The 24,001-nt window shown below is 32.0% G+C and overlaps 1 protein-coding gene across 9 annotated transcripts in view; it reads left to right on the top strand.

The window, feature by feature from the left end:
* Window positions 1-21,573, top strand: part of Nova1 (NOVA alternative splicing regulator 1) — a 143,349-nt gene extending 121,776 nt beyond the window's left edge. For 7 of the 9 annotated variants that reach the window (XM_004864052.4, XM_004864055.4, XM_087197046.1 and 4 more), the window contains 2 exons: window positions 2,283-2,354; window positions 18,500-21,573. In XM_004864052.4, coding sequence (XP_004864109.1) covers window positions 2,283-2,354; window positions 18,500-19,504 — 1,077 coding nt within the window. In that variant the 3' untranslated portion in view covers window positions 19,505-21,573. The remainder of the gene's footprint in view (window positions 1-2,282; window positions 2,355-18,499) is intronic. The other 2 variants (XM_004864054.4, XM_087197048.1) reach the window with 1 other exon arrangement.
* The last annotated feature ends 2,428 nt before the right edge of the window (window positions 21,574-24,001 follow it).

Raw genomic sequence — 24,001 nt, 5'->3', positions numbered from 1 at the left:
ATTAGTATTTTAGCAATTTAAGCCAAACAAATATATTTAAAGACAATTTTTCTGAGATATTTCAACAGTCTCATCCTTACGAGTCCAAATTTATGTGATTTTAACTGTTTACAGTATTAAAATGTAACATCAGATTATGATATTTAATAATCAAACCTTTATTTAAAACATAATATTTTGTAGAAGTATAAATATATTGTAAGGAAAAAAGCATCAGAATTTAATAATTTTGATGAATGTAAATTGTATCAATTATTAATACATGTTCAGTATTTCATGTATATGACATTTAAAAGAAAGAGAATGCAAAATGAATCAATAATTTTAATCTAAGTTATTACAAATCCTAAATTACTTGACAATTCTACTTTTTACATATAGATCTTTTATATTTTTAAAGACTTTGATGAAATTTTATATCCAGGAAAACGTGATTGTCATAGCGAATACAGAGTACTTCAAGTTGATTTTACAGGTGGAACCTTGGGCTTCTAGCAGGTATTGAACTCGTATTTTAATCTACATTGGGAGAAATGGCCTCTATGTTAATGCCCTCAATACTAATCTAAGATTAGTACAGAACAGATTTTTAAATGGATGTTAACTTTTCCCAGAATACTATATATAGTAATGGTTAAACCAACGGTGGGAAAATAAAACCTTTACATTTTAATGCATAGAGCACAAGAGTAGCATAAAATAATCAGCATATACCACAGCACTGTATTGCATGGAAACAAAAATACTCATGGAAATTTTTTGTGACTGAAATAAAGTCTATCTGCAGAAATAGCAAGAATTTATTACAAAAAGCAAAAATAGAAAATAAAACATTTGAAACTTTAAAAAATTTAATGAAGTTTTATCTCTGACTTTGGATCCTTTTTCCCTTGTTTGTATGATTTGGGGAATCTTGATTTGACTCACCATTAAATGTAGCTTTCCGCAAATTATCTTTGGTGTTAAGAATAAGAAATATTTTGAAGAAACTATCTGAAACATGATCTTATGCTAAAACCAGTCCTCCTTTTTAGCTGGAAGACAGTAAATTAACCAGAAGCCTCTGAATTTCTAAACCTATCTTTCCATCTTAATTGGTTTATTTTACCTAAATTAAGACTGTTGAAATCTCAAATACAAAAATATAACTTCCAACAATTTCATCTACTTTTTTTTCACACTGCTGAACCTTTAAAGCTATGCTTTTGCTCATATATATCAAGGTAGAAAAGAAACCCCATATAGAATTGTGTCTCTACACTAAAAACCTGCCCAATTTTGCCTGTTGATAAGTATTTTTTAATTGAGGATACTACTTAAGCAATGTCATTTTGCTATACGAACATATGATATACTTTGTATATAAGAAAAAAATCTTAGCATCTTATGTTTTAAGTTTACTCTGTTAGACATAATGTCTTTTAAATATATTAATGAATTACTCAACAAATATATATGATCTTACACAATATGTTTTATATAGAATGTATATGTGTTTAGAAATGAGCCAATAAATATGCTTTTTTTTATTATTTTCAACACAGGCTGATGCTGCTACAATATAATATATACTCATCTATATTAAATTTATTGTTTTAACATAAATGATACAAATATTTTAGTAATTTTTAGAATACTATTAGTTACTTGTTTATTAATTTGAGGTTAATGTTTACATTTTCAGACGGGCTCTAAATTTATTAAAAATTAATATTTTAGAAGATAATGTGATATTAAGAACTCAGAACTGCAAATTTAATTGCTTTTATGTATGGATCCCTAAATTCATGTGGAATCAACTTGTTGGTGATGTTCAACATATTAAGTAGGTGGATACTTTTATGCCAAAGTAAACTTCATTTCACCACTTCTTCAAATCTCCGACTGTATTCATTGATAGGAAAATGACTCTTTAAGTTTTATTCATTGAACTTCCTGAATTTTTCTTTGTGACATCTCTTTTCCCCAAGAAAACTGAGGGAAAGAAATGAGACTACTATTCATGAATATGGTCAGGATATCTCTAGTACTCATGTAAGTTTTTATCAGTCACCATCATGATTTCAAGTCATGGATTTATTTTTACATGCTTATGCATGCATATTTACCTGCATTAGTTACTTAATTGATCTTAAATTCCATTAAATTTAAATGAATAGGAGAAAACTTTGTTCATAGGATTTTGTTCTCGTTATATTACATTTTATTTTATTTTTGTTTTATTTAATAATCAGTTTAAGGCTTATAAAGGTTGATTTGCTCCTGAACTGCTTTGTTCCCAGACATTGCCATCTTCCCCAACTACCACCAAGTCCTCTCCATCTGATCCCATGACCACCTCCAGAGCTAATCAGGTACAGTATCATCCTATCATCTACACCATACTTTTCACGGGTGATTGCCTGCAAACTGGAGAAAATGATAATGGTGGGTTAAGGATTTATTCGTTCATTCACATATATGCACCATGATCAGATTCCAAATAACCTGAGGAAGAAATGTAGGTTACTTCTAAGTATAGGAAGAAGTATAGATTATGTACATTTTTATTACTTAACCCAAAAAGAAAAACAAATGGTAGACTATGAGAACAATACTACTATTGGGAATTTTTCCTTTAAAATTATGATGTATAAAGTGCCGAGTATTATTTATTGAGTTGGTGTTTTAATCACCCTTAATGTGTCTTCCTAGAATTTTTGATATGTAAATTATGAATATCATATATGTAAAAATGGATAATTGAGCAAAGGTATATCTTTAAAAGTGAATGCAATTTTATTCGAGACATATCTTACTATATAAATAATATCCATGAGAAGCATTTTACCAATCCAAAGATAACTAAAGTTGATACTTGTGATATTTTAATACTGTTTAACAACTCAGGAGTTTGATTTTTTTTAGTGCTTAAGAAATTCTAAACATTTTTATTGATAGAGTGGCAACTTTATAATTTAAAATACATTTTCTTAATTTGATTTGATGATTGTTGTGCTACTGAGAACTTGTAGGTCATTCTTCAAATATGTAAATGTTGAATAATATTTATTAAAATGATTAAACACATTTTCATTTTGTCTGAGTTGAGTTTCATTTAGGTAAGAAATGTTATATTCTTTCTTTCCATTTTGTTTACTAATACAAGCCCTTGTGATAATATTTAAATATCAAACAGAAGTTTATCTTTTTAATATATTTTGACTAGCTGACTTAATAATTATCAACATTGAACTATATTTACTACATATATTAAATGTGGCTTTTGCATCATATTTAATATAAGACTATCAGAATTATTTTGCTCACTTGTTCATTCCAATGCATTTGTAACCTCAGCAAAAAAATTATTAGAATAACTTGAAACAAAACTAGGTAGTTATTCTACAGTAGGAGTTTGGTTTTTGTTTTATAAAGTGATATCCCTTTCAAACAAAAGTGCTTATAGTGCTCATATTTTGGCCTTAATAAATTGGTGAATAAAGTACACATCTCTAGTGATAAAATCCAACTTTTATGTTTTAACCAATTGGTACTACATAAATTGAGAACCAAGCTTGTATTATGTATACATGAAGTTAAAAAAATGTATGTATGTTATTCACTCTACATATCCTATTTTTCACATGAGCTTTAATTTTATGATATAAAAATACTGAGAAAATAATTGTATATTAAATGTTTCTCTTGTACTTCATTATTTTGTTTCTAAACAAAACATGACAAATGAGCACAACAGCAGTAAAAATAAAATGAATTATTTTTAAGTAAAAAGTAAAAATTCTGCATCTAGAAAAAAGCCATCTTAATAATTTTGTCTCTGAAGTTAGATTTGTTTTCATTTATTTCATATGACCATGTGAATTTTCATAAAACAATGTCTTAAAAGGCTGATTATACACGTTAAATTTATTCTTACTTTATTTTACCCTCTAAATGTTACTACATTGACCTCTACCAAATCTAACATTTTGTTAACTTGAAATAAGTCATTTGTGATTTTATGTTCTGTTTACTGTGCTCACTTTGTTATTTATAGCTCTGTTTTCTTTTGTTCTTATACAAAGAAGCATACTATCTCCGGATAACATGAAGGAAGATTTAAACGAAGAAAACAAAATCTTTAATTCATTGAAAGACCTGTAGTTATCATCAACCATTATGTTGTTAGTAGTTTGTGATTATTCTCTACAGTATTTCCCAATAGATTCCATTCATGTGGTATGACAGTAGGAGATCTATGTTTTGTTGTTCATGTAGACTTTAAAGCTCACAGTGGTTTCTTGTGAATAGTTCTAATTAATGTAGTTTCACTATGTTGACTTAATTCTGTAAGTGTAAGCACAATAGGAAAATGTTGTAATATAATAATCTTAAACTTTTTATAATTAAAATAGACTTTTATTTATTTTCTTTTACATTTCTATTTGTGCATATTAGTTTTTAAAGACTAATGGGTTTCATTTTGACAGATTTCTACATACATATATTCCTCTTTCCTTTGGTCCCCTCTAGCAAATACATTTTTTTTAACATGTAAATAATCAATATTGAGGAAAGAAATGTCTGCAGAGCTAATGATTTTACAACTTCTCTTTTGTTTGTGTTTTATATTGTAAGATACAAGCTTGAAATTTTTATATAAGCAATTTTATATATGAAGTAAATGTAAAAATTGAATTCTTTAAAGGATCATGTTTAAACTCTAAAAACAAACATTTAAAAACAATCACTAGCTTTCAGTGAATTTTAAGTTGTTAATATTGAATTACTTATTCATTTCACTAAGATTCAACAGAATGGTTTTTAAACCAAATCAGTGCTGGCAAAAGTAAATTCCAGTAAATTCCTAATTAACATTAGGTTTCTGGCTGTTAACACTCAAGGAATTTTTCTCAAATTTTAGGAAAAGAAAAAAAGATTTCAGAATATGTGTTTTATATATATTTCTTGGCTGAAAATTTGAAATTATATAAAAAATGCTTATCAAAATATATAAAACACATTCAAATAGGTGATTCATTTATACTACCCTTGTTATGTTTGCAGAAAAACATGACTAAAACTGACTGGTAAAACTTTTAAATTCATGATCATAAGCCCATTTGGTTTCTTAGTGACATTTTCTTAAGTTCTTCTCTTTTCAACCCCTATATTAGTTTTTGTTGCTTTATATCAAATCACTACAAATTTAAGGTGTAGACATCATCTGTTTATTTTCTCACAGTTTCTGTAGGTCAGGTGTTCAGACACTACTTGAGCCACACAGCCTGAGTTCTCTTCTCCTAGTCTCTCACACTGCAGTCAGTATGCTGGCTGTATCTCACATTGGGCCTTTACTAGGGACTAATCCGCTTCTCCATGCATCTTGGTTGTTGGCAGAATTCAGTTCCTTGTAGCTGTTTGGCTAAGGCCCAGGACTTCTTACTGGCTATTGACTAGAGGTTGACTTTAGATGCTAGAGGAGACATCCATAGTCGTAGCTTGACAGTTTGCCCCTTCAAGACCAGAAACTCTCTCTATTGTGTGCTAGCAAGATGGAGTCTTTTTTCTTGAAGCTCATCTTGCTCACCTTCTTTGCTAAATGCAGTGATGATATCTCATCATTTGTCCCATATTTTGTGAGTTATTAGCAAGTCATGGGTTCCACTTAAACTCAAGGGGACAGGAATATGAAGTATAACAAGAGGAGGTACAGATAATGGGTGCTATCTGAGAATCTTCCTGACACACCCCCCAATATCTCTTGTTCTTCCCTCTCTTTGACCTAATGACCTTACTTTTTTTCACTTTATTGAAAAAACTGAAGCAATCAAGAGAGGTTCCCCAAACTGACAGCAAGTGGTACTTAATGGACCAGCGTGTATATCCAGTATTCTCCCTTTCTGTCTGTAACCATAGACAGTTTTTCTGCTTCTATCTAAAATGAGTCATTTCAGTTGTACATTAAATCTTATTCTTTTCCTTTAATAAGGGATCCTTTCAGCAATTCTGCCTTCTCTCTCCTTTACCTGTCAAGTTTTTACTTTTTATAAGAGCATTCCAGTCAGCATACAAATATTTGTTTTTCTCTCATCCCAAAAGATGAAATAATCTCCTTTAATCTCACTTAAACCACAGCTAATGCTTTTTTTTTTGTTTTAGTCTTTTTTAAGCAATTCTCACTTAACTATTATCTATACTCTGTTTTCTGATTTCTCGCTTCTGTTCTTAAGTCTACTGTAGTAAAGTTTTTGTTTCCACTGTTCCACCAAAACTATTTCCCAAGGTCATCAGTCATGACATTACTATTTAGGTGCCTCTTCTCAGTCCATTTGTTGCCTCACCTAGTAACAGTGTTCTTCACAATTTATTACTTCCACTTCTTCAGTGTACCTTCTTTATTTGGCTTCCAGGATATTACACGCTCTTAGTTTTTGTCCTGCTCCTTGATGCGTTACTTCTCAGAGTCATTTGCCAGTTCCTCCTCCTATCCCTATCTGCTTTTTGGTGGCGTGCTCCAGGTCTTGATACTGGAGACTTCTTCTAGTATATGCTTTTTCTCCATAGCATCCCTTGGCTTTTATATGCTGACATCTACAGAAGTTATGTATCTAGTCAGAGACTGGCTTTCCATTGTCTTCATCTGTTTTGTGTTGCTATAACAGAATATCTGAAATGCTAATTTATAAAGAAGAGAAAATTTTCATAGATTCAGAGGCTACAAAATCTAAGGCAAAATGCCAGCATCTGAAGAGAGCTTTCTTAACTGCCTCATCAGATGGCAGAAGGTAGAAGGGCTAGAAAAAAAAGGACTAGCACTGTGTCCTCACAGAAGAGACAGGAGAGAAAGAACCCACTCCAGCAGGTCCAGTTTACACCAATGGAAATTTAATTCCTCACTATTGTGAGGCATGTGTTTTCATTGTAAAATGTAAATAATAACAGTGTCTTCCTTGTAGAGTTGTCATGATGCTTTAGTAAACCTGTACAGGATAAACATTTAGAAAACTGCCTGGTCCAAAGTAATACATAAGGGGGCTGGGGATTTAGCTCAGCGGTTCTGCCGCCTGGCTCACAAGCGCAAGGTCCCAAGTTTGATCCCTGGTACCAAAAAAACTCCAAAAAACAACAAAAAACCAAAGTAATACATAAGTGTCATTTTAATTCATGTTAGAGAATAATATTTTGATAAATGATGCTGGTATACTTCATTATCCATCAGAAAGAAAATCATAACTCCATCTCCAACAATACACAAATAAATTACAAAACATTCATAATTAAAACTACAAGACTATATTTGATAGTAATGTGTGAAATCAAATTGAGGATGGCTTTTAAGCAAGAATGAAATCCAGATCGTGAAGTAATGGGTTAGCATAGTTGACTATGTAAATGTTTGATATTTTAGTATTGCAGAAGACAATATTAATAAGCACTGACAATATCTCTAGAAAAATATGTGAACACATATGACAATTAATTACTATCTCTACTATACAATGAAATTCTAGATTACTATGAACCAACAACCCAATTAAAAATGTGTAAAATTTATGGAAAGCTACTTTTCAGAGAAGGGAATGTGAATGGCCAACAAACATGTAAAAGCCTGTTTAACTTCATCAGCATTTGGAAAATAGGACTCAATAACTCAAGATCAAGTATTTTTTACCAGACACATTTTTATGTGTATGTATATATAATACACATATTTGAAATGCAAGAATTAATATGTTCATGAGTATGCACAGAAATTAAAACTCCCACCAAGGATACAGAAAATAAGCATTCTCATACAATGACAGAGTAGCAACTGGTATAATATTATCATTTTGAGACCTATCCTGTAAAACTTAATGCACCAACACATGGGAATGCAGCTTTAAAGTGTGTATTATGGCATTTTTACACTGGTAGAATTTGGGGAACAGTTTGCCCACAAACCGAAAAGTGGTTGAATAAATTATCATATTTAGAATATCATGTGGTAAAGCTACTAAATGTAAAAGTGAGATCCATGTAAATTGACCTAGAATAGTGTTTGTACCGTATTAGTAAAGAAATCTAAGGTGATAAGAGACCTATAACCTTTCTTTAATGGTCAAAAATCATCTAGTGTTCATGTTTTCTTGTTTATTGGTGATGTTAAAGAATATAATAATTTCTAAGTTTTTTCTTTTATCCGTGTTTTTAAATGTTAGCTAGAAGAATGCAAGACAGGATGGAAAAAGTAATGACTGCATTTGTGGTAATCATAATGTTTCAAGGAAGATGAAGTGGAAATTTCATTTGAACTATATATACTTTTATTTCTAAATGTCAGGATGCTTTATTGAGTTTCAAGAAGGTTCGCCAAAGAGGCGTCTGGCATAAATTAAGCAGTTATTAACTGGCAAAAAATGGCAGTTGTTTCCTATTTTAAAGTTGTGCCAAATTGAATAATTATTAAAAATATAACATTTTTATTTATGATTACTTCATATATCAAAAAGCTCTCAATCCTGGTTTCATAACAAAATTACCTATGGAGATGATTCTAATTTAATAGATCTAGGATGAATGAGACACCTATATTGGAATAGTTGGATAAATTCTTGAAGCTTGTGGAGATGTCTGGGAAACACTTCATTACATAATTGGACATTAGTCAGTTACAGACTGATAATTGTGTACTATGTATTAATAGCCGTCCCCTTCTCAACTAATTCACTGAGAGTTTTTCATGAAGCATCATACTTCGTTATATGGAAAAGACTACACTGCAGGAAAAATATTTGATTTGTACAAAAGTTGGAGTAGGTATTAAGTTTTAAAATTCAGAGTAAGAAGTAAGAGTTCGTTAATTATTTGAATCTGTGAAGGGTTATATTTTACAAGGATGTTTATCCATTCATGTAGCATTAGTAGGCTTTTGATATTGACAAATTTTATCTCATCTTAAAGATCTTTATCTGAAAATTATATTAGTTATTTTAAGGTGTTTTAATAATATTCTTATCAAAATTTGTGGAAATCAGTTTAATAACTGCTTCCCACTCATATCCATTGCTAACTTGCTAATTGCTAAGTTTGTCCGTATGCTCTGTTAGAGACAGTATATTCATGATCCCCATTGGTGGGAATCAGATCTTCCTGGGGGAAGTTAAGAATTACTACTGAAAGCAGCACACTAGTAATGTGTCCTGGTTACTGTTATATCATTGAGTAAATAACAGGTTCTGCAGGCTTACAAAAGTCTCTTCTAGAGGTATCCTTTCATACAAAGACACTTTTGTATTTATTAAAAACCTAGGATTTCACAAGGTTGAAGAAAGTACACTTCAGAAGAGTCAGTGTAATAATAGATTTTTAATATTTAATATCTTAAATTCCACATAGGGTTCGGGCATTGACAAAAATGCATAACTACCTCATATTAACATTAGCTCATGAATAGGCAGATTGACACTAATCTGTCTTTCTGAACCACCTACTAGGTAAAAGTGTTTCTCTGTTTCAACAAATTTCTTCAGTCCTAGCAAAATCTCCCTGTAGTTCTTCCACTTAGTATGTTCTCAAGACAGAATATTATGCATTTCTATATATAACTGAAATACTTGTCTACTCCTGAGTATTATTTTCTTTTTCTATGTACATACAGTTTATCAAATATTTTTATTTTTCAGAAAGCCGTATAAGATGGAAAACATTTAAAATACAAAAATGGGTAGTTATCAAATTTATTCTCAAAATTTTATTTTCTTTTACCTCTTTAAAACAATTTATTCCTCACTGATACCATTTACCTCAGATTTTATAGATATTCACTATTTCCCATACATTCCCTTTGTTTTGAATTTGATGTACCCCACTATCTTGATGTGCTTAAGAGAGTACAACTTCCTGGAACAACAGCTAATAATTGGGTCATCCTAGCTTTGAGCTTTGTATGCATAAGGAAGGAGAATAAAATAAATACATATGATCCATACTAATTAAATGTTATCCTTGCTGCAATGAACCTGGATTTGCATCCATCCATCCATGACTTGGAAATAGAAATGCCTTCAGATAGGCTCTCAGTTAAGAGTAGCTTTGTCAGTTTGATGCCTACCCATGAAATAATGAGTTCTCCTTTATTTTTAATTCACAAATTTACTTACAATTATAATTTGCGTTGTCAGTTTTTTATTTTCATCTTTGAATTAGGAGTTTTCTAGGTGACCTTTTTCATCTTCTTAACAGTATCTTTTAATTCATTTTACTGGTTTTACTATTCTTTCCTACAAAATGATGACGTACTTACTCCTTGAAAATATTTTTGAAAAATAAAAAGTTATTTATATATATATATATATCTTTTTTCCCAGTACCAGGCATCGAACTCAGGACCTTGCACTTGCAAGGCAGGCATGGGACCACTGAGCTAAATCCCTGACCTATAAAGTTATATATTTCATTATGTAACTTCAAACTGCTGTTAGTCAAGTAATAGAAGTTATAAAATTAATATATTTTTGTGATTCATTAAGTATTAGAAGTGAACTACTTTAATGCATATATACAGAAAGAATTTAGTTTATGACTAAATAGTATAGTTTGTAAAAATGTAGACATACTTCTGCAATATGTTAGTCAATATTTATCCCAAGTATTAATGAGTAAAAAGATTTGACATTTTCATTTTCTTAATGAGTCATCTGTGATAGTACATTATCCACCTCCCTTTACTAGTCAGATACTGAAATATTGTTCTAACTATATACCTTTTGTACTTTTTGAATAATTTACTAAAAAGATTGCAAAACTTAATTATGCTCATTTCATAACTTCATGAATGCTACAGTGGGATTTTAAAAAGGCTGTATGTGCTTCCACACATATTTTTAAAAGGAAAGATATTAATACTTTAATGCTTCCCTTATTTAGATGTGTTAGTTTCATCTTAATGATTAATTTTGCTGCTCTACTTTGAATATCTTTGTCAAAGTTAAATATTTTTTCTTAGTTAATTCTTTAATGCTCATTATCTGTTCACTTTTACTTCTCACTAGCTAACCTCATCTATTCCTGTGATTTAAAATACTCTTTCTATGTTAACTCCCAATGTCGTTCTGATCTCCAGACCAATAGCCATTTATCTACTTGATATCTTCAATTGAAAATTGGATAAGCATTTCAAACTCACAATATCCAAAACAACATTTTTGGTCCTCATCTTTCACCCTATTCCCCCCACCATGTACTTTATTGAACAGACCTCCTAGTTTTATGATGATACATACTTTCACTTTTTAAATTGACTATTCAAATCAGTTTCCAATACTAAATTTAAAAACATTTTTATATCAAAACTAAATATTTAAAATATATTTTTTCACATTACAATTAAGAACTGTAAACACATCTGATTTTATATACCTTGAAAAAGATGAACTAAAAAGGGATTTATAATAATAACAATGATGATGATTTCAAAGAACTTCCTTATAATTTGACACATAGTTGATAAGTAGATCTCCATAAATATAACCTCAGTATTCCAAATTATTTTTCACTTCTTTAAATAAGAGATTTCTATAGTGATAGTGTATTGTTTATGGCCTTCATGGTTTGTTCATAGTTGTTTGACTCTACAGTGGTATCTTGGTTGGGGGAGGTGGTATGAGTGCCAAAAATGACAATTACCAAACTGTTTTGGCTGGAAAGGGTAGTCAGTCAGGAGGCATCAACACCAAAAGTTCTTCCTGTCAAGTACCATAGGACAAATATGAGGACAAAAGTTTTAAGTCAAAACGTGTCAAGTACCAAATAACATGAGTATCAAAGCAATTATGTACCAAGGTATGACTGTAATAGCTTTCTTTTTTGTTGTTGTAATTATCTCTGGAGTGCTTATCATCTCAGCATAACAGGAGTAGTTCAAAGTGCCTCTCTCCTTTTCTATCTAGAAAGCATAGACATTTTATATTTTTCTCATTCCTAATATCCTTCTCTGGGATGTAAAGTGATGTATTTTAAAAATATGTAGCATTTTACCAAAAGAAAAAAAAATGGAATAATGCTTCAGGGACTTTGAAATAATGTGTTAAGCAAAAAAAAAAAAAAATAAGTACATTAAACTTTTTGCCTTTAGAAATATTGTGGAGATTAATATTCAGTTTCAGACTTCTTCCAAAGATGCACAGATAAAAAAGACATTTTGCCTGTCAGTCTTTGTCATAACTTGGCACCAGAGGGCAAAATAAAGTATGGCCCTTCACAAGAAGAAACAAAATGAGGTACAATTTGCACAAAACTTCTAAAGACCTTAATTTTGTATGTCAGATATTTTGAATTTAAAATTAAATTGAAATGATGAGAGTTCATTGTATCAGTTAAGAGTTATGATTATGATTCAGTAGAAGATATCATTTTCATCCATTTTATTAATTGATGCGTTTCACCATTTAATTTGGTAAATACCAACATATTTATATTCTAGACTTTCAGAATTAATCTAGCTACAATTTTTGGCTAAAACAGCCTGGGCACAAGCTTAATAAGTGAAAAATGATGAAACGCTTGAAAAACATAATACACCAGTGAAAACTTAGAAGGCATGTCATGCATATTTTATTATTCATTAGATTTCTAAATAACCACTAGCCTCTGTTTTGATTGAAGCAGTTCTCTGATAAGTCTACCATGTCAGTGCATTTATCTTTTTGGTGTGATTGTGGTGTAATTTTACAATTTTAGAGTTGTGGGATGACAAAGAAGTTCATTTGTTTATGAGACCAAAGTGAGATATTTTGTACACACACACGCACGTGCACACACACACACAAACACACTCCTGCGTGGCCATGATAGATCACTTTCAAAACTTTATTGCTTATTTCTTATACAAATCTATTTCTAAATTCTTTAACAGTTAATCCAGTTGGTGATGTCAGCTAGGTGTGAATAGTAAATGCCTTTAAGAAGGTATAATTTTATGAGATAAATATCTGTTGTACAAGTCACCATAGGGTAAGTAACATAAGAAACCTAAAAAATACTTTGACACTTCTGGTTTTAGAGAATAGGGTTTGAATTTTAAAAATATGTTGCTATTGTACTACTTGCAAGAGACACAAGATTTTATCAGGCAAAGATGTGCACATTTTGAGGAAAAGAACACTACAGGAGCAATCTTTGAAATAGAACAGAAATACAAGGAAACAATAAGAATATATTAAGAAGTTAAATAAAGTTTGGATTTAACATAGGCTTCTTGTCATAGATGATAACAATGTGAAGACAAGTTGGAGATGGGGTCCTGAGATTTTGATTGTCTACATAGGAGTCTGGACAGTTCTGTGAGAATTTAAGTGGGAGGAGTTATGGGAGAATGTTGAGTAAGATTTTCTCATTAACTTCACTTCCAGTCAGGTGTGAAGAGTTATTTTTCTCATATGATGGCAAGATAGTCACTGTCAATGGCAAGATCATATTCTACTAGCTTAGGAACATAAATAACTTCTACCCCAACAGCTTCATCAGACCAATTCTTATTGGACCACCTTGTGTCATGCACTGAATATCTAATCAACAATTTTCATGGGTATGGAAAATAGTGATAGATCAGACCCAGGTCTTGTTTCCACTCATGAAGACATTAGAAGATTGCCAACCTTACCTGAAGCACATATATTAAGAATTAGAGGGGCTGAGGATTTAGCTCAGTGCTTTTATCGCCTGCTGTGCAAGCACAAGGACCTGAGTTCAATCCCCGGTACCAAAAAAAAGAGAATGAGAAAGTGTGCTTCTCAAAGGAAAACCGAGGTTCTATTGCTAGAATAGATTGCATGCCAGGTGAATGAATGAAGTCCATGAGTGGTTGTGTAAAATAACAGGTACTTGGTACTGTAGACAGAAATTACTTTATAAATGTTAGCTTATGCATAAATGGCAAATAATATGACAGCCCTAAACAAAGCTATGCACACTCTTAATTGATATTAAACTACACTGGAACTTATTTTCATCTATTTATAGTTTTATGTAATAGTTTAATAATTTCCCTGCCAGGATGATGAAATATGATGTCTACAATCACATCTCTTCATAGTCTTATGACCACAGTGAATGGGGTTCCTATTTGGCAAAGGAGTACATTTGTCTTAATGTTTATTTTTAATAAGAAACACATCAGTACATTCCTGTTTGATGGTTTTAATACTTACCATAGAAGTCCTAAAACAGATTTTCTTTTATTATTATAAATAGAAAAATAGTCACCCCCCTGATTTTTTTCCCTGAGAAAGTTACTGCTATAGGTTGAGCACCTTTATTCTGAAAATTGATACTCTGAAACCTTTTAACATCAACATGCCACAGGGGCAGAATTCCATACTTGATCTAATGTGGTAAGTTCCAATCAAAATTGAAGTGCACTAAAATTATTATGTGAAATTAACTTTGGGCTATATGTATAAATTGTACATGCGACTTAAGCTAATTTCTCATTTAAACTTATGTCCTACCCCCAAAATATCTCATTGTGCATATGCATATATTCCACATCCAAAATATGCTAAATCTGAAATGCAAGCATTTTGGATAAGAGATAGTTAGTATAATTATATCATTAATCTTATCTGATATTTATTGAAGTATAAGTTTAGAATACAGAAAATTTAAAGATTCTTTTACTTAAAAATAATATTATTAAGTAGATCATCTCTGTTGAAATGGTTTTAAATTGAAAAAAGGAAATCCCTGCTACAGAAGTAACAGTGACTATATTTATGGGAATATTTGGTAGTTGAAAAATAGTGTACTGGTAGTGCAAAAATGTTTAACACACTTGGATAAATATGGTCATGGCCTTTTAAGTATTTTCTTACCTACCCCTTTTCCTAGTTAGGTTTTGTGTTTCTTTTATATACTTCTGGGCTAGCCCTACTCAGATATTATTGAAAAACTTGCACAAATGTTTTCTGTAACTACTCTATAAACTCTTTAAAGGCAGGGACATGTCATATTTTCACCAGCTTCCAACACAGTGTCTGGGCCTGTCAGTAAGCATTTATAAATTGTCAGATAGATGGGATCACATATAGATCATAACTCTGAAGAGAAATCTGTATTATAACTGTCAAGAACATACCTTAGTTGTATATGTTTTGTGCCAGTTACTTTGTATGTTGTTTAAGATACAGTAGTCTTCACCCAATTCTTTAGAAATAAGTATGTCTGCATTTGTTAGTGCACTAATAGACTTCACCAATAAATATTCATACACCTATACAATTAAAATTTGCAGTTGATCAGTTATAATGAAAACACTGTCAGTGCACAGAATTCTTCTTTGTAAATACTCTATGCCTATATATTGAAGAAGTGAGCTATTAGGCTGTCTTATGTAATTCTTCATGCTCCTTTTCTTTTCTCTTTCTTTTTCTTCCTAATAGTACATTGCCTAGCATCTCTAATCTTCCATGTTGGCATCACTTAACTCTGACCTGACTCAAAATGTAAATTTATCACTATTCTTTCTTATGATATCATACATACTTGTTTTTCTTTTTGTTGCAACTTCTTTTTAGAGTGTCTGATTCCAGTCTGTATAGCCATATTAGATTAATGTTATATGCCCAGGTAGATACAGTTTGTTTTATTTCTTTAGAGAAAAAGATAAATCTAAGAAGATTTTCGTGTCCTTCTATCATAAATAAAATTTGGATAACATATTCCTTGACCAGGTTAAGTATACATTTATGAACTTAGAATTTAAGGATCTTTTTATATTTTATTTTACTTTTCTTAGTTCAGTAATAGCCTATTATTATCTAATCCTAGAAGTGTTGCATGTTATAAATACGAAGTTATTAGTAACAAGCATTAACAGCTCTTCTCAAATTGTAACACACCTTTTGTTTTATCTGGACAAATCAAGCGTGGCAACAAAATTTGGGGGCCACATCAGTATTTGCTAAAACAATGATTTTGGCTGATAATTTTTTTTACATACTATTATGTCAGATGGTTAAAACTAAAACCAGAAAATAGTACCAATTACATATAAAGACATCTTTAATATAAAGATACATGATAATTTGTATGTAATTCTCCAATTTGCAATGATAGGGATTTTTTGAAGGTTTATTAATGAAAAATCAGTGTACTTTTTATGAGCAACATATTATTTCAGAATTTCTGAATATTTAAAAGCAGAAAAGTTATTAAAGGGGGAATAAGTTTTTTAAAAGACAAGCTAATGCTCAGTAATGTTCCATGCTCAGATCTGCAAGTTCTACTTGACACTAATCCTAGAATTTAAAAAAGAAAATTGAATATAGTAAATACAGTATAAGATTGATGTGCAGCTTGTAGTAGAAATTAATATAATCTGTAAACATTTCATAGAAGCTTACGGCAACTGTGGTAGATGTTATAAAATTATATATTTCATTACCTTTTATTAACAGCCTATAGGATAGTTCCTATAATAAACCTTTCATGTGATTTCCATTACTGAGTTGTCACAGGTTACATTATGTTGAACAAAACAACAGTGATACTAGAAGGTAATATAATTTAAAATCAGCTCTTGCAAAGCCTTGGTTAATGTATTTTCCTTCATAAAAATTATGTGAAATCACAAGTTTTCCAGGTCATATATATTTTCAACAATGTTTTATTGCAAAAAAGTTTTGATTTTGATATAAATGCTTATTAATGAAATAATATTTAACAGATTCTTAAATCTCTAAAAGTATAATTTATCAACATTTTGTGTGATGAAACAAAGATAATTCTAATTTATAATTGGTGTAAGATAATCATCTTCTAACTTTCTAATTGTAACGTATTAGCTTTTCAGAGAAATAATTTTCTATAACAATGTCTGAGCAAAATTAGTAAAGGTTTAAAAAAATACATCTTAGTCTACTTCATGAAAGTGAATACAGTAAACCGAGGGAAATGAGGGATATATTTGACATTCTTAAGAAATGTTTCTAGAAATGTAGATTGTTTTTCATCGAAGGAAATTATTGCATAACAAATTATAATGAACCAGGATTCTACCATGTCGTAAATCTTGAGTGTGTAAAGAACAGAGGAATGTGTATACACATATGTGTATGTAAAATACATAAATATATTCATTAGATGACCCTGTCTAGAATTTTCATTTATACTTCTACTGCTTTCTGCCTTCCAGTACAAAATTGCCAGAAATGCACCACTGTATTTCTTTAAATTGTCCTTACCTAAATCTGTGTTTTAAAGATAGCATTAATGGTGCTTGCTAAAAATTCCTTAATGAAGTATTTTGTAGAATATTTCCACTGCACAACTACATTTCCTGTTTAAATTTTGACAAGTTATTTTAGCCTGTCCATTTTAACGTCTGGAACCAGGAAACCATTCCCTTCATTGCTTTGTCAGTGACGCAGGAATCAAAGGTTTTGATCCACCCACTGAGCCATCAGTCATCCTCATATGTATCTTTGTACTACTGAAATACATTTTTTAAATATTAATATGTACTTGCATTATAGGGCTTATGGAGAATACCACACTTATTTTATATTTTCATAATAATTGATTGTAACTAAAGACATATTCTGATTTTTGTGGCTGGATATTTCAATATAAATTAACAAGCATGCCTATACTTCTAATGGTCACATTAGATTGTTGCAAATATTCAAGTGACTGATTTTTCAGTATCCTTTGGTAATACGGTAGTGGAGCCTATTTTCTAAAAATGTAGCTATACCTGCCAAGAAAGAAAATTACTTGCCTTAGCAGAACAGTCATTTTCCAAATGTAGATAGACGATTTAGGTAATACAATTCTCAGATAGACTCAACCTACCCAAAGCCATTGAAAAATTTAAAATTAATATTATTTAGGAAGCATTAACTATTTTATGAAGCTAAATGTTATATACCAGTTTAGTTGAAAAACAACTACTACTGATTGTATTGACCTTCATCTCTGAAAACAATCATGAAACAATTAAGGTACTTATGAATAACCCAAAAATTACTAGATGATAAGGAACATGAAATTAATGTTTTGAAGGGGCTTAAGAGAGAACGTTCCTACTGTTATCTTCATTAACTCTGCTTTGTGATTTTCAGCTTCTTTTTTCCATATGCTCTAGAGCAAAGGATTTCTTTAAAGTTACAATAGGTGAAGAATCGTCAAAAGTATTGTGATTTTAAAACTATATAAAAATGTTATCATTGATTTGTCATTATGATTTCCTCCTTTTAAACATACTGGTTCCTTAATTCTATTGCAAAACGCAGACTCAAGAAAAAAATTTTATGTAGTGATTTTGATTTGAAAATTTCTTCTTTCGTTGGAAATTATTTTACAAGAAAGTTTTATTAAAATATAAAAGTCACTTTAAAGTTGTATTTATATCTTTCATAAATTATATTTGAACTAATTTACAATTTATTATTTTACTTTTTCTAGGATAGCAAAGTAATATAATGTATGTGCGCAAAACAGAAGTATTATTTATATGTATTTTTTTTAATTACAGGTAAAGATTATAGTTCCCAACAGCACAGCAGGTCTGATAATAGGGAAGGGAGGTGCTACTGTGAAGGCTATAATGGAGCAGTCAGGGGCTTGGGTGCAGCTTTCCCAGAAACCCGATGGGATCAACTTGCAAGAGAGGGTTGTCACTGTGAGTGGAGAACCGGAACAAAACCGAAAAGCTGTTGAACTTATCATCCAGAAGATACAAGAGGATCCACAGAGTGGCAGCTGTCTCAATATCAGTTATGCCAATGTGACAGGTCCAGTGGCAAATTCCAATCCAACCGGATCTCCTTATGCAAACACTGCTGAAGTATTACCAACTGCTGCTGCAGCCGCAGGGCTATTAGGACATGCTAACCTTGCTGGCGTTGCAGCCTTTCCAGCAGTTTTATCTGGCTTTACAGGCAATGACCTGGTGGCCATCACCTCTGCACTTAATACATTAGCCAGCTATGGATATAATCTCAACACGTTAGGTTTAGGTCTCAGTCAAGCAGCAGCAACAGGGGCTTTGGCTGCAGCAGCTGCCAGTGCCAACCCAGCAGCAGCAGCAGCCAATTTGTTGGCCACCTATGCCAGTGAAGCCTCAGCCAGTGGCAGCACAGCTGGTGGTACGGCGGGGACATTTGCATTAGGTAGCCTGGCTGCTGCTACTGCTGCAACCAATGGATATTTTGGAGCTGCTTCTCCCCTAGCTGCCAGTGCCATTCTAGGAACAGAAAAATCCACAGATGGATCAAAGGATGTAGTTGAAATAGCAGTGCCAGAAAACTTAGTTGGTGCAATACTTGGCAAAGGAGGGAAAACATTAGTGGAATACCAAGAGTTGACTGGTGCAAGGATACAGATCTCCAAAAAGGGAGAATTCGTACCTGGCACAAGGAATCGGAAGGTAACCATTACTGGAACACCAGCTGCAACACAGGCTGCTCAGTATTTAATTACACAAAGGATCACGTATGAGCAAGGAGTTCGGGCTGCCAATCCTCAGAAAGTGGGTTGAGTATCCCAACTGTACATCAGATTGTTTTAACCCCTCCTTTACCCCATTTTCAAGAAGGATGTACTGTACTTTGCAGAAGTGAAGTTTTTCTGTTATTAATATATAATTATGCAAATGAATGCGACTATGTTGACAATGTGTATATGTAAATAATATGTGTTTTACCAGATGTTTCATAGAAAGAATTTTTTCTGGATCTGTTTTGTTCTCTATACTTTGCTTGTGTATATTTGTCAGAGGTGTTTCTAGTGTAAGATTTAAGCCTGCCATTTTACCAGCATTATTGTAGTTTAATGATTGAATGTAGACAGGGATATGCGTATAGTTTTCAGTATTAGTTCTAGATAACACTAAATTAACTACTGTTAGGTTGAGTTTGGTGGGGTCAGTGACCTAAAATGGAGTGAGGCCAAAGCACTGTCATGTAAGTCTTACTTCCTGCTTAGGGCACAGTGAAGTAGGAAACAATGTTTTGAAACTAAGTTTTAAATTTAAAATGATCAAAAAGCAATATAGTTGCATAAAAGCACTGTAAAATATTTAAAAGGTTAAAACTGTGGAAAATTATATTGGTAAGTTTACAGATCAATAAAAGCACCTGTTCTCCATCTGAACTAGACAATGGAAATAATGCTGCATGCTGGCCATGGCCCATTCTTCATCATTTGTAAGTTCAACAAAAGTTCTCACATGGAGTCCCACCTCTTCAGAGGTTTGTACATTTGTTTTTACGCACTGAATTCACTACTGATCCCATCGCCTGGCCAGTAGAACAGTCATTACTCCATTAACATCCTCACTGTTTAGACACATAACTGTGGTACAGTGTATTGGAAATTTTATAAACAAAAGTGAAAGTGCCAAGAAATTATTGATAGCTGATAATGTTTCATTATCTGCAACTGCTTGATAAGTATGTTGCATTTTAAGAGCTTATAATTGTGTATAATTTGTTAACACTAGAAACCTATTAGTATTGTGAATGTAGATTTTACTGTGAAGCTATCTGTGATTTAGCTGTTTGCTCCCATGATGGAGTCTTTGCAGCATGGCGCTAGCAGCCAATGCAGTTTCTAATACTCGGTAATTTGCATGTTTTGTGGAGCATTTTTATGTCACCAACCAGACAGTATTTTCTGCATGCTTATTTAGAAGAGGCAGTTTATCTTGAGAGGTAGTATGATCTACCTTCGTCAGGCTTTTTGACAGGTCATTTCTGAGTAAGCCTTTGTTCCCAAGACCCAACAACTGTCACCCTCTTCTGTACCTCTCCTGAGTGCCAACTGTCCAGGCCATTTGACACACCATCTGTTAACCTCTGAGTTTGCCCACTCAAGGCCACTCATAGGGGCATCCATCCCCAAGCACCTCCTCATGCTGTGCATGCAGTCTTAAATTCAATGGACAAAAATAAAATGCTGGCTACCTCTGGATCATCTGGCTGAGCAACTGAATTACAAAAGAGAATTACTTCCATCTCAACTTCAACCCATTGATTACGTCCATCCTAGCAAGCTAAATGGCATCCCAGCTGCTCCTTTCTGTGCAACCAATTAAAGAACAATGAGTGTGATGCTCCATGTCTGAATTTCGTCCAGCCTCTCTCTGAACTGTGATCTTTGTCCTCATGAACTTTCCCTTTTGTTCATTGAACTATATGGACTCTTCATTTCATATTGATTTACTGTGCAATTTACTTTTGGACATTGAGAACTTGAAATTATTTCCCGATCCCTTCCCCTTTCACTATTAATAATTCATTTCTGTCAAACTGTAAGAGTAGACTCATTTTTTTTTTTTAGTTTTTAACATTGGACTGTTATTTCATTTAGAGTTCTCTATCTCTAAATATTTATTTAGAGAATGATTTTAAAAGGGAATGATATGCTTGTTTAAATGAAAGAGAAAAGCTGTAGTAAACTGTGTTAATTGGTAATGACTATTTATCGTCGATACTCTGTAGCTGTGTAAGTTTTGACAAATAGTGTATCTCGTGGAATCAGTGGTTAGCATTGCCGCTATTATATTTACTCATTTTATCATTATAAATGTGCTTAGTTCATCATGTAGCATCACTTGTCTCCCGTCTCATTTTTTCCTTGCATGTCACAAGTCTCAGATCATTTATAATACATTAACAGTAAATAATATCTATGTAAATTTCCTTCACCATGCTGTCTCAGAGTCAGCAGTGGACAAAGGCAAAGATTGGGGCCCCACTCAGTTTTAAAAAGGGAAAGGAAGTGACCTAGGATGTGTATTAGAAGCATTTCAAATGTTGGGTCTTTAAAATGTTTTGTTCAGTCTTAGCAAATCTTCAGTCTTTTATTTCAAAATTCCAGTAGTCCACTGTGGAGCCCATGCATTTCATCTGGAATTTAATGTTACTTTGAAGCCAACCCATTAAACAATTATGTGTATTTTACTAACCAGTATTGCTGACAATGCACTCAGTTCAATTTTAATTGTAAATGGGAATTTAAAACTTTACCTAGTTGGCATGGTTATATGTAAGTTAAAACTGAAAGCTAAATTGAAGATATTTACAATTTAATTTGTGGTAACAAATAAGGGTTTGTATGCATTATGTGTAAATCAGCTTCATGCTGTTTAAAAACTTATTCTCTGAAACTTATAGACCATGTAGAATTGATTTGTGATGTGATGCTTTAATTTATTGCAAGAAAATTAGTATGGCTTCAAACTGCCACAGGTAGGCATGTAACAATGGCTGTTCAGCTATACTGATCCAAAATGGAGAAAACTGATGATACAAGGGCCAAACATCTTATGAAATGCAACTATTTATAGACTTGTTTTGCTATAGGGAGGCTGGTGAACATGCTGAATACGAATTACCTCAGTTCTGCAGCTTTCTATGTCTTTTTAATGCATTCTGTTTCAGGGTCACTTTCAATCAATATTTCATTTACTTACTGAGATTGAATGGGCGCTCTGAGACACAGTGTGCTGTTTATCATACAGATTGGACACCTCATTCTAGAGCCAAGATCTTTTCCTCAACACTGGGAGCTGTCCTTTCAGCACCACAAAATTACTGCTTGAAGTTGCATTGCAGTTTTTCCCCCCTTTATTACTGGGAGCTTTTCTTTCAGCACCACAACATTGCACCTAGAGTTTTTAAACGGCTGCCTTCCTCTTTGCACTGAAGACCAATTTCGTCTGCACTTCCAGTTATTGCTATTACCTGTAGGACCTTCAATCCTACTTCACCTCACCCAACCCACTCCTGAAACAGTTAAATGTATCTATTTGTGTGGAAGTCATTTTCTCATCGAATGGTCAGAAACAAAGATAAATTCTAACCTGTAACGGCTCATTTCGACTCATTGCTTACAATAGATCTAAGCTCTTTTTTCTGCTTATTCGACTCCTTCCAGCTTCCCATCACATCTGTAACAAACGTTTAAAATGATATTGCACACCACCATGCACAAGCCTACCTGCACAGTAGAGATAGATTATTCCATCGCATTCAGATGGTTAACAGAGGTTAGCAAGTCCTGTATTATATATTTATATCGCTTTCTAAGAAAGTGCATATTGTTTACTTTAAGAATGTGTAAATGGTGCTATCAAGAATCTGATAAATTTTATCCCAGTTTTTTGTGTACCACTTCTAATGTATGAGATTTATTTTTTTATTGGAAAAAATAAACAGTATGAAAGCATTAAATTGGTAGATTTTAGTAATTTAACAATGAATGGAATCCCTATGTTACAGGCCCTATCTTTCCTTGGAATCTTTAATGGTGGTAATAGATTTCAACAAAGGTACTTATAATCACATTCCTTTTAACCCATTCTTGTATTGCGTTCTTGATTCATATGCTGATTCCTCACTGAGCCCTTAAGTAAATTTTATTTACTGTAAGTCTTCTCCAAGAAGGGAATTCTTGCTTTCCAAGGCAGCAATTTAGAGGAGATGAAAGTATAATTTAATACTCTTTACATCACAGACATGATATGAGACCAGTTACTCTGTTAGAGGGAGAAATTAATCACTTATTAAATACAGGGCAAGCATGGCTATACGTAATAATTTTGAGTGCAATGCAGTCTTATAAATTTAATGTACACACTTTATTTAATTGATGCAAACAGCCATATGAAATTGCATATGATTAGAAAACAGGATGAACTCATTTTGCCTCCTGCGTGGTTTTTCATAAACATGAATACATAATATTGTTATGCACTGTTGTTCATAGATGTCTTTTTACATAAAGGGTAAGTATCATATTACTTTAACAGATTATTTTTGGAATTCTGCATGTTATTTTTGTTTCATCAGATATGTGCCCCAATTAAATAACATTTTTCAAAAAATGAAAATATCACAAAATTTGTCATGTTAATTTTGAAAAAAATTGAAGTGTAGTACATATTATTAGATAGGATGTCATTCAACTGGTCTATATAAACAAAAATCAACTGTTCTTGAAAATTGAAGCATTACCTTGTGTAATTAATAAA

Source organism: Heterocephalus glaber, unplaced genomic scaffold (assembly GCF_053883595.1).
Source record: "Heterocephalus glaber isolate CG9 unplaced genomic scaffold, H.glaber_assembly_v1.0 deba00001662, whole genome shotgun sequence".
Classification (NCBI taxonomy): domain Eukaryota; kingdom Metazoa; phylum Chordata; class Mammalia; order Rodentia; family Bathyergidae; genus Heterocephalus; species Heterocephalus glaber.
Note: the sequence above shows the minus strand (reverse complement) of the source record. Positions and strands in the feature narration are given on the sequence as shown.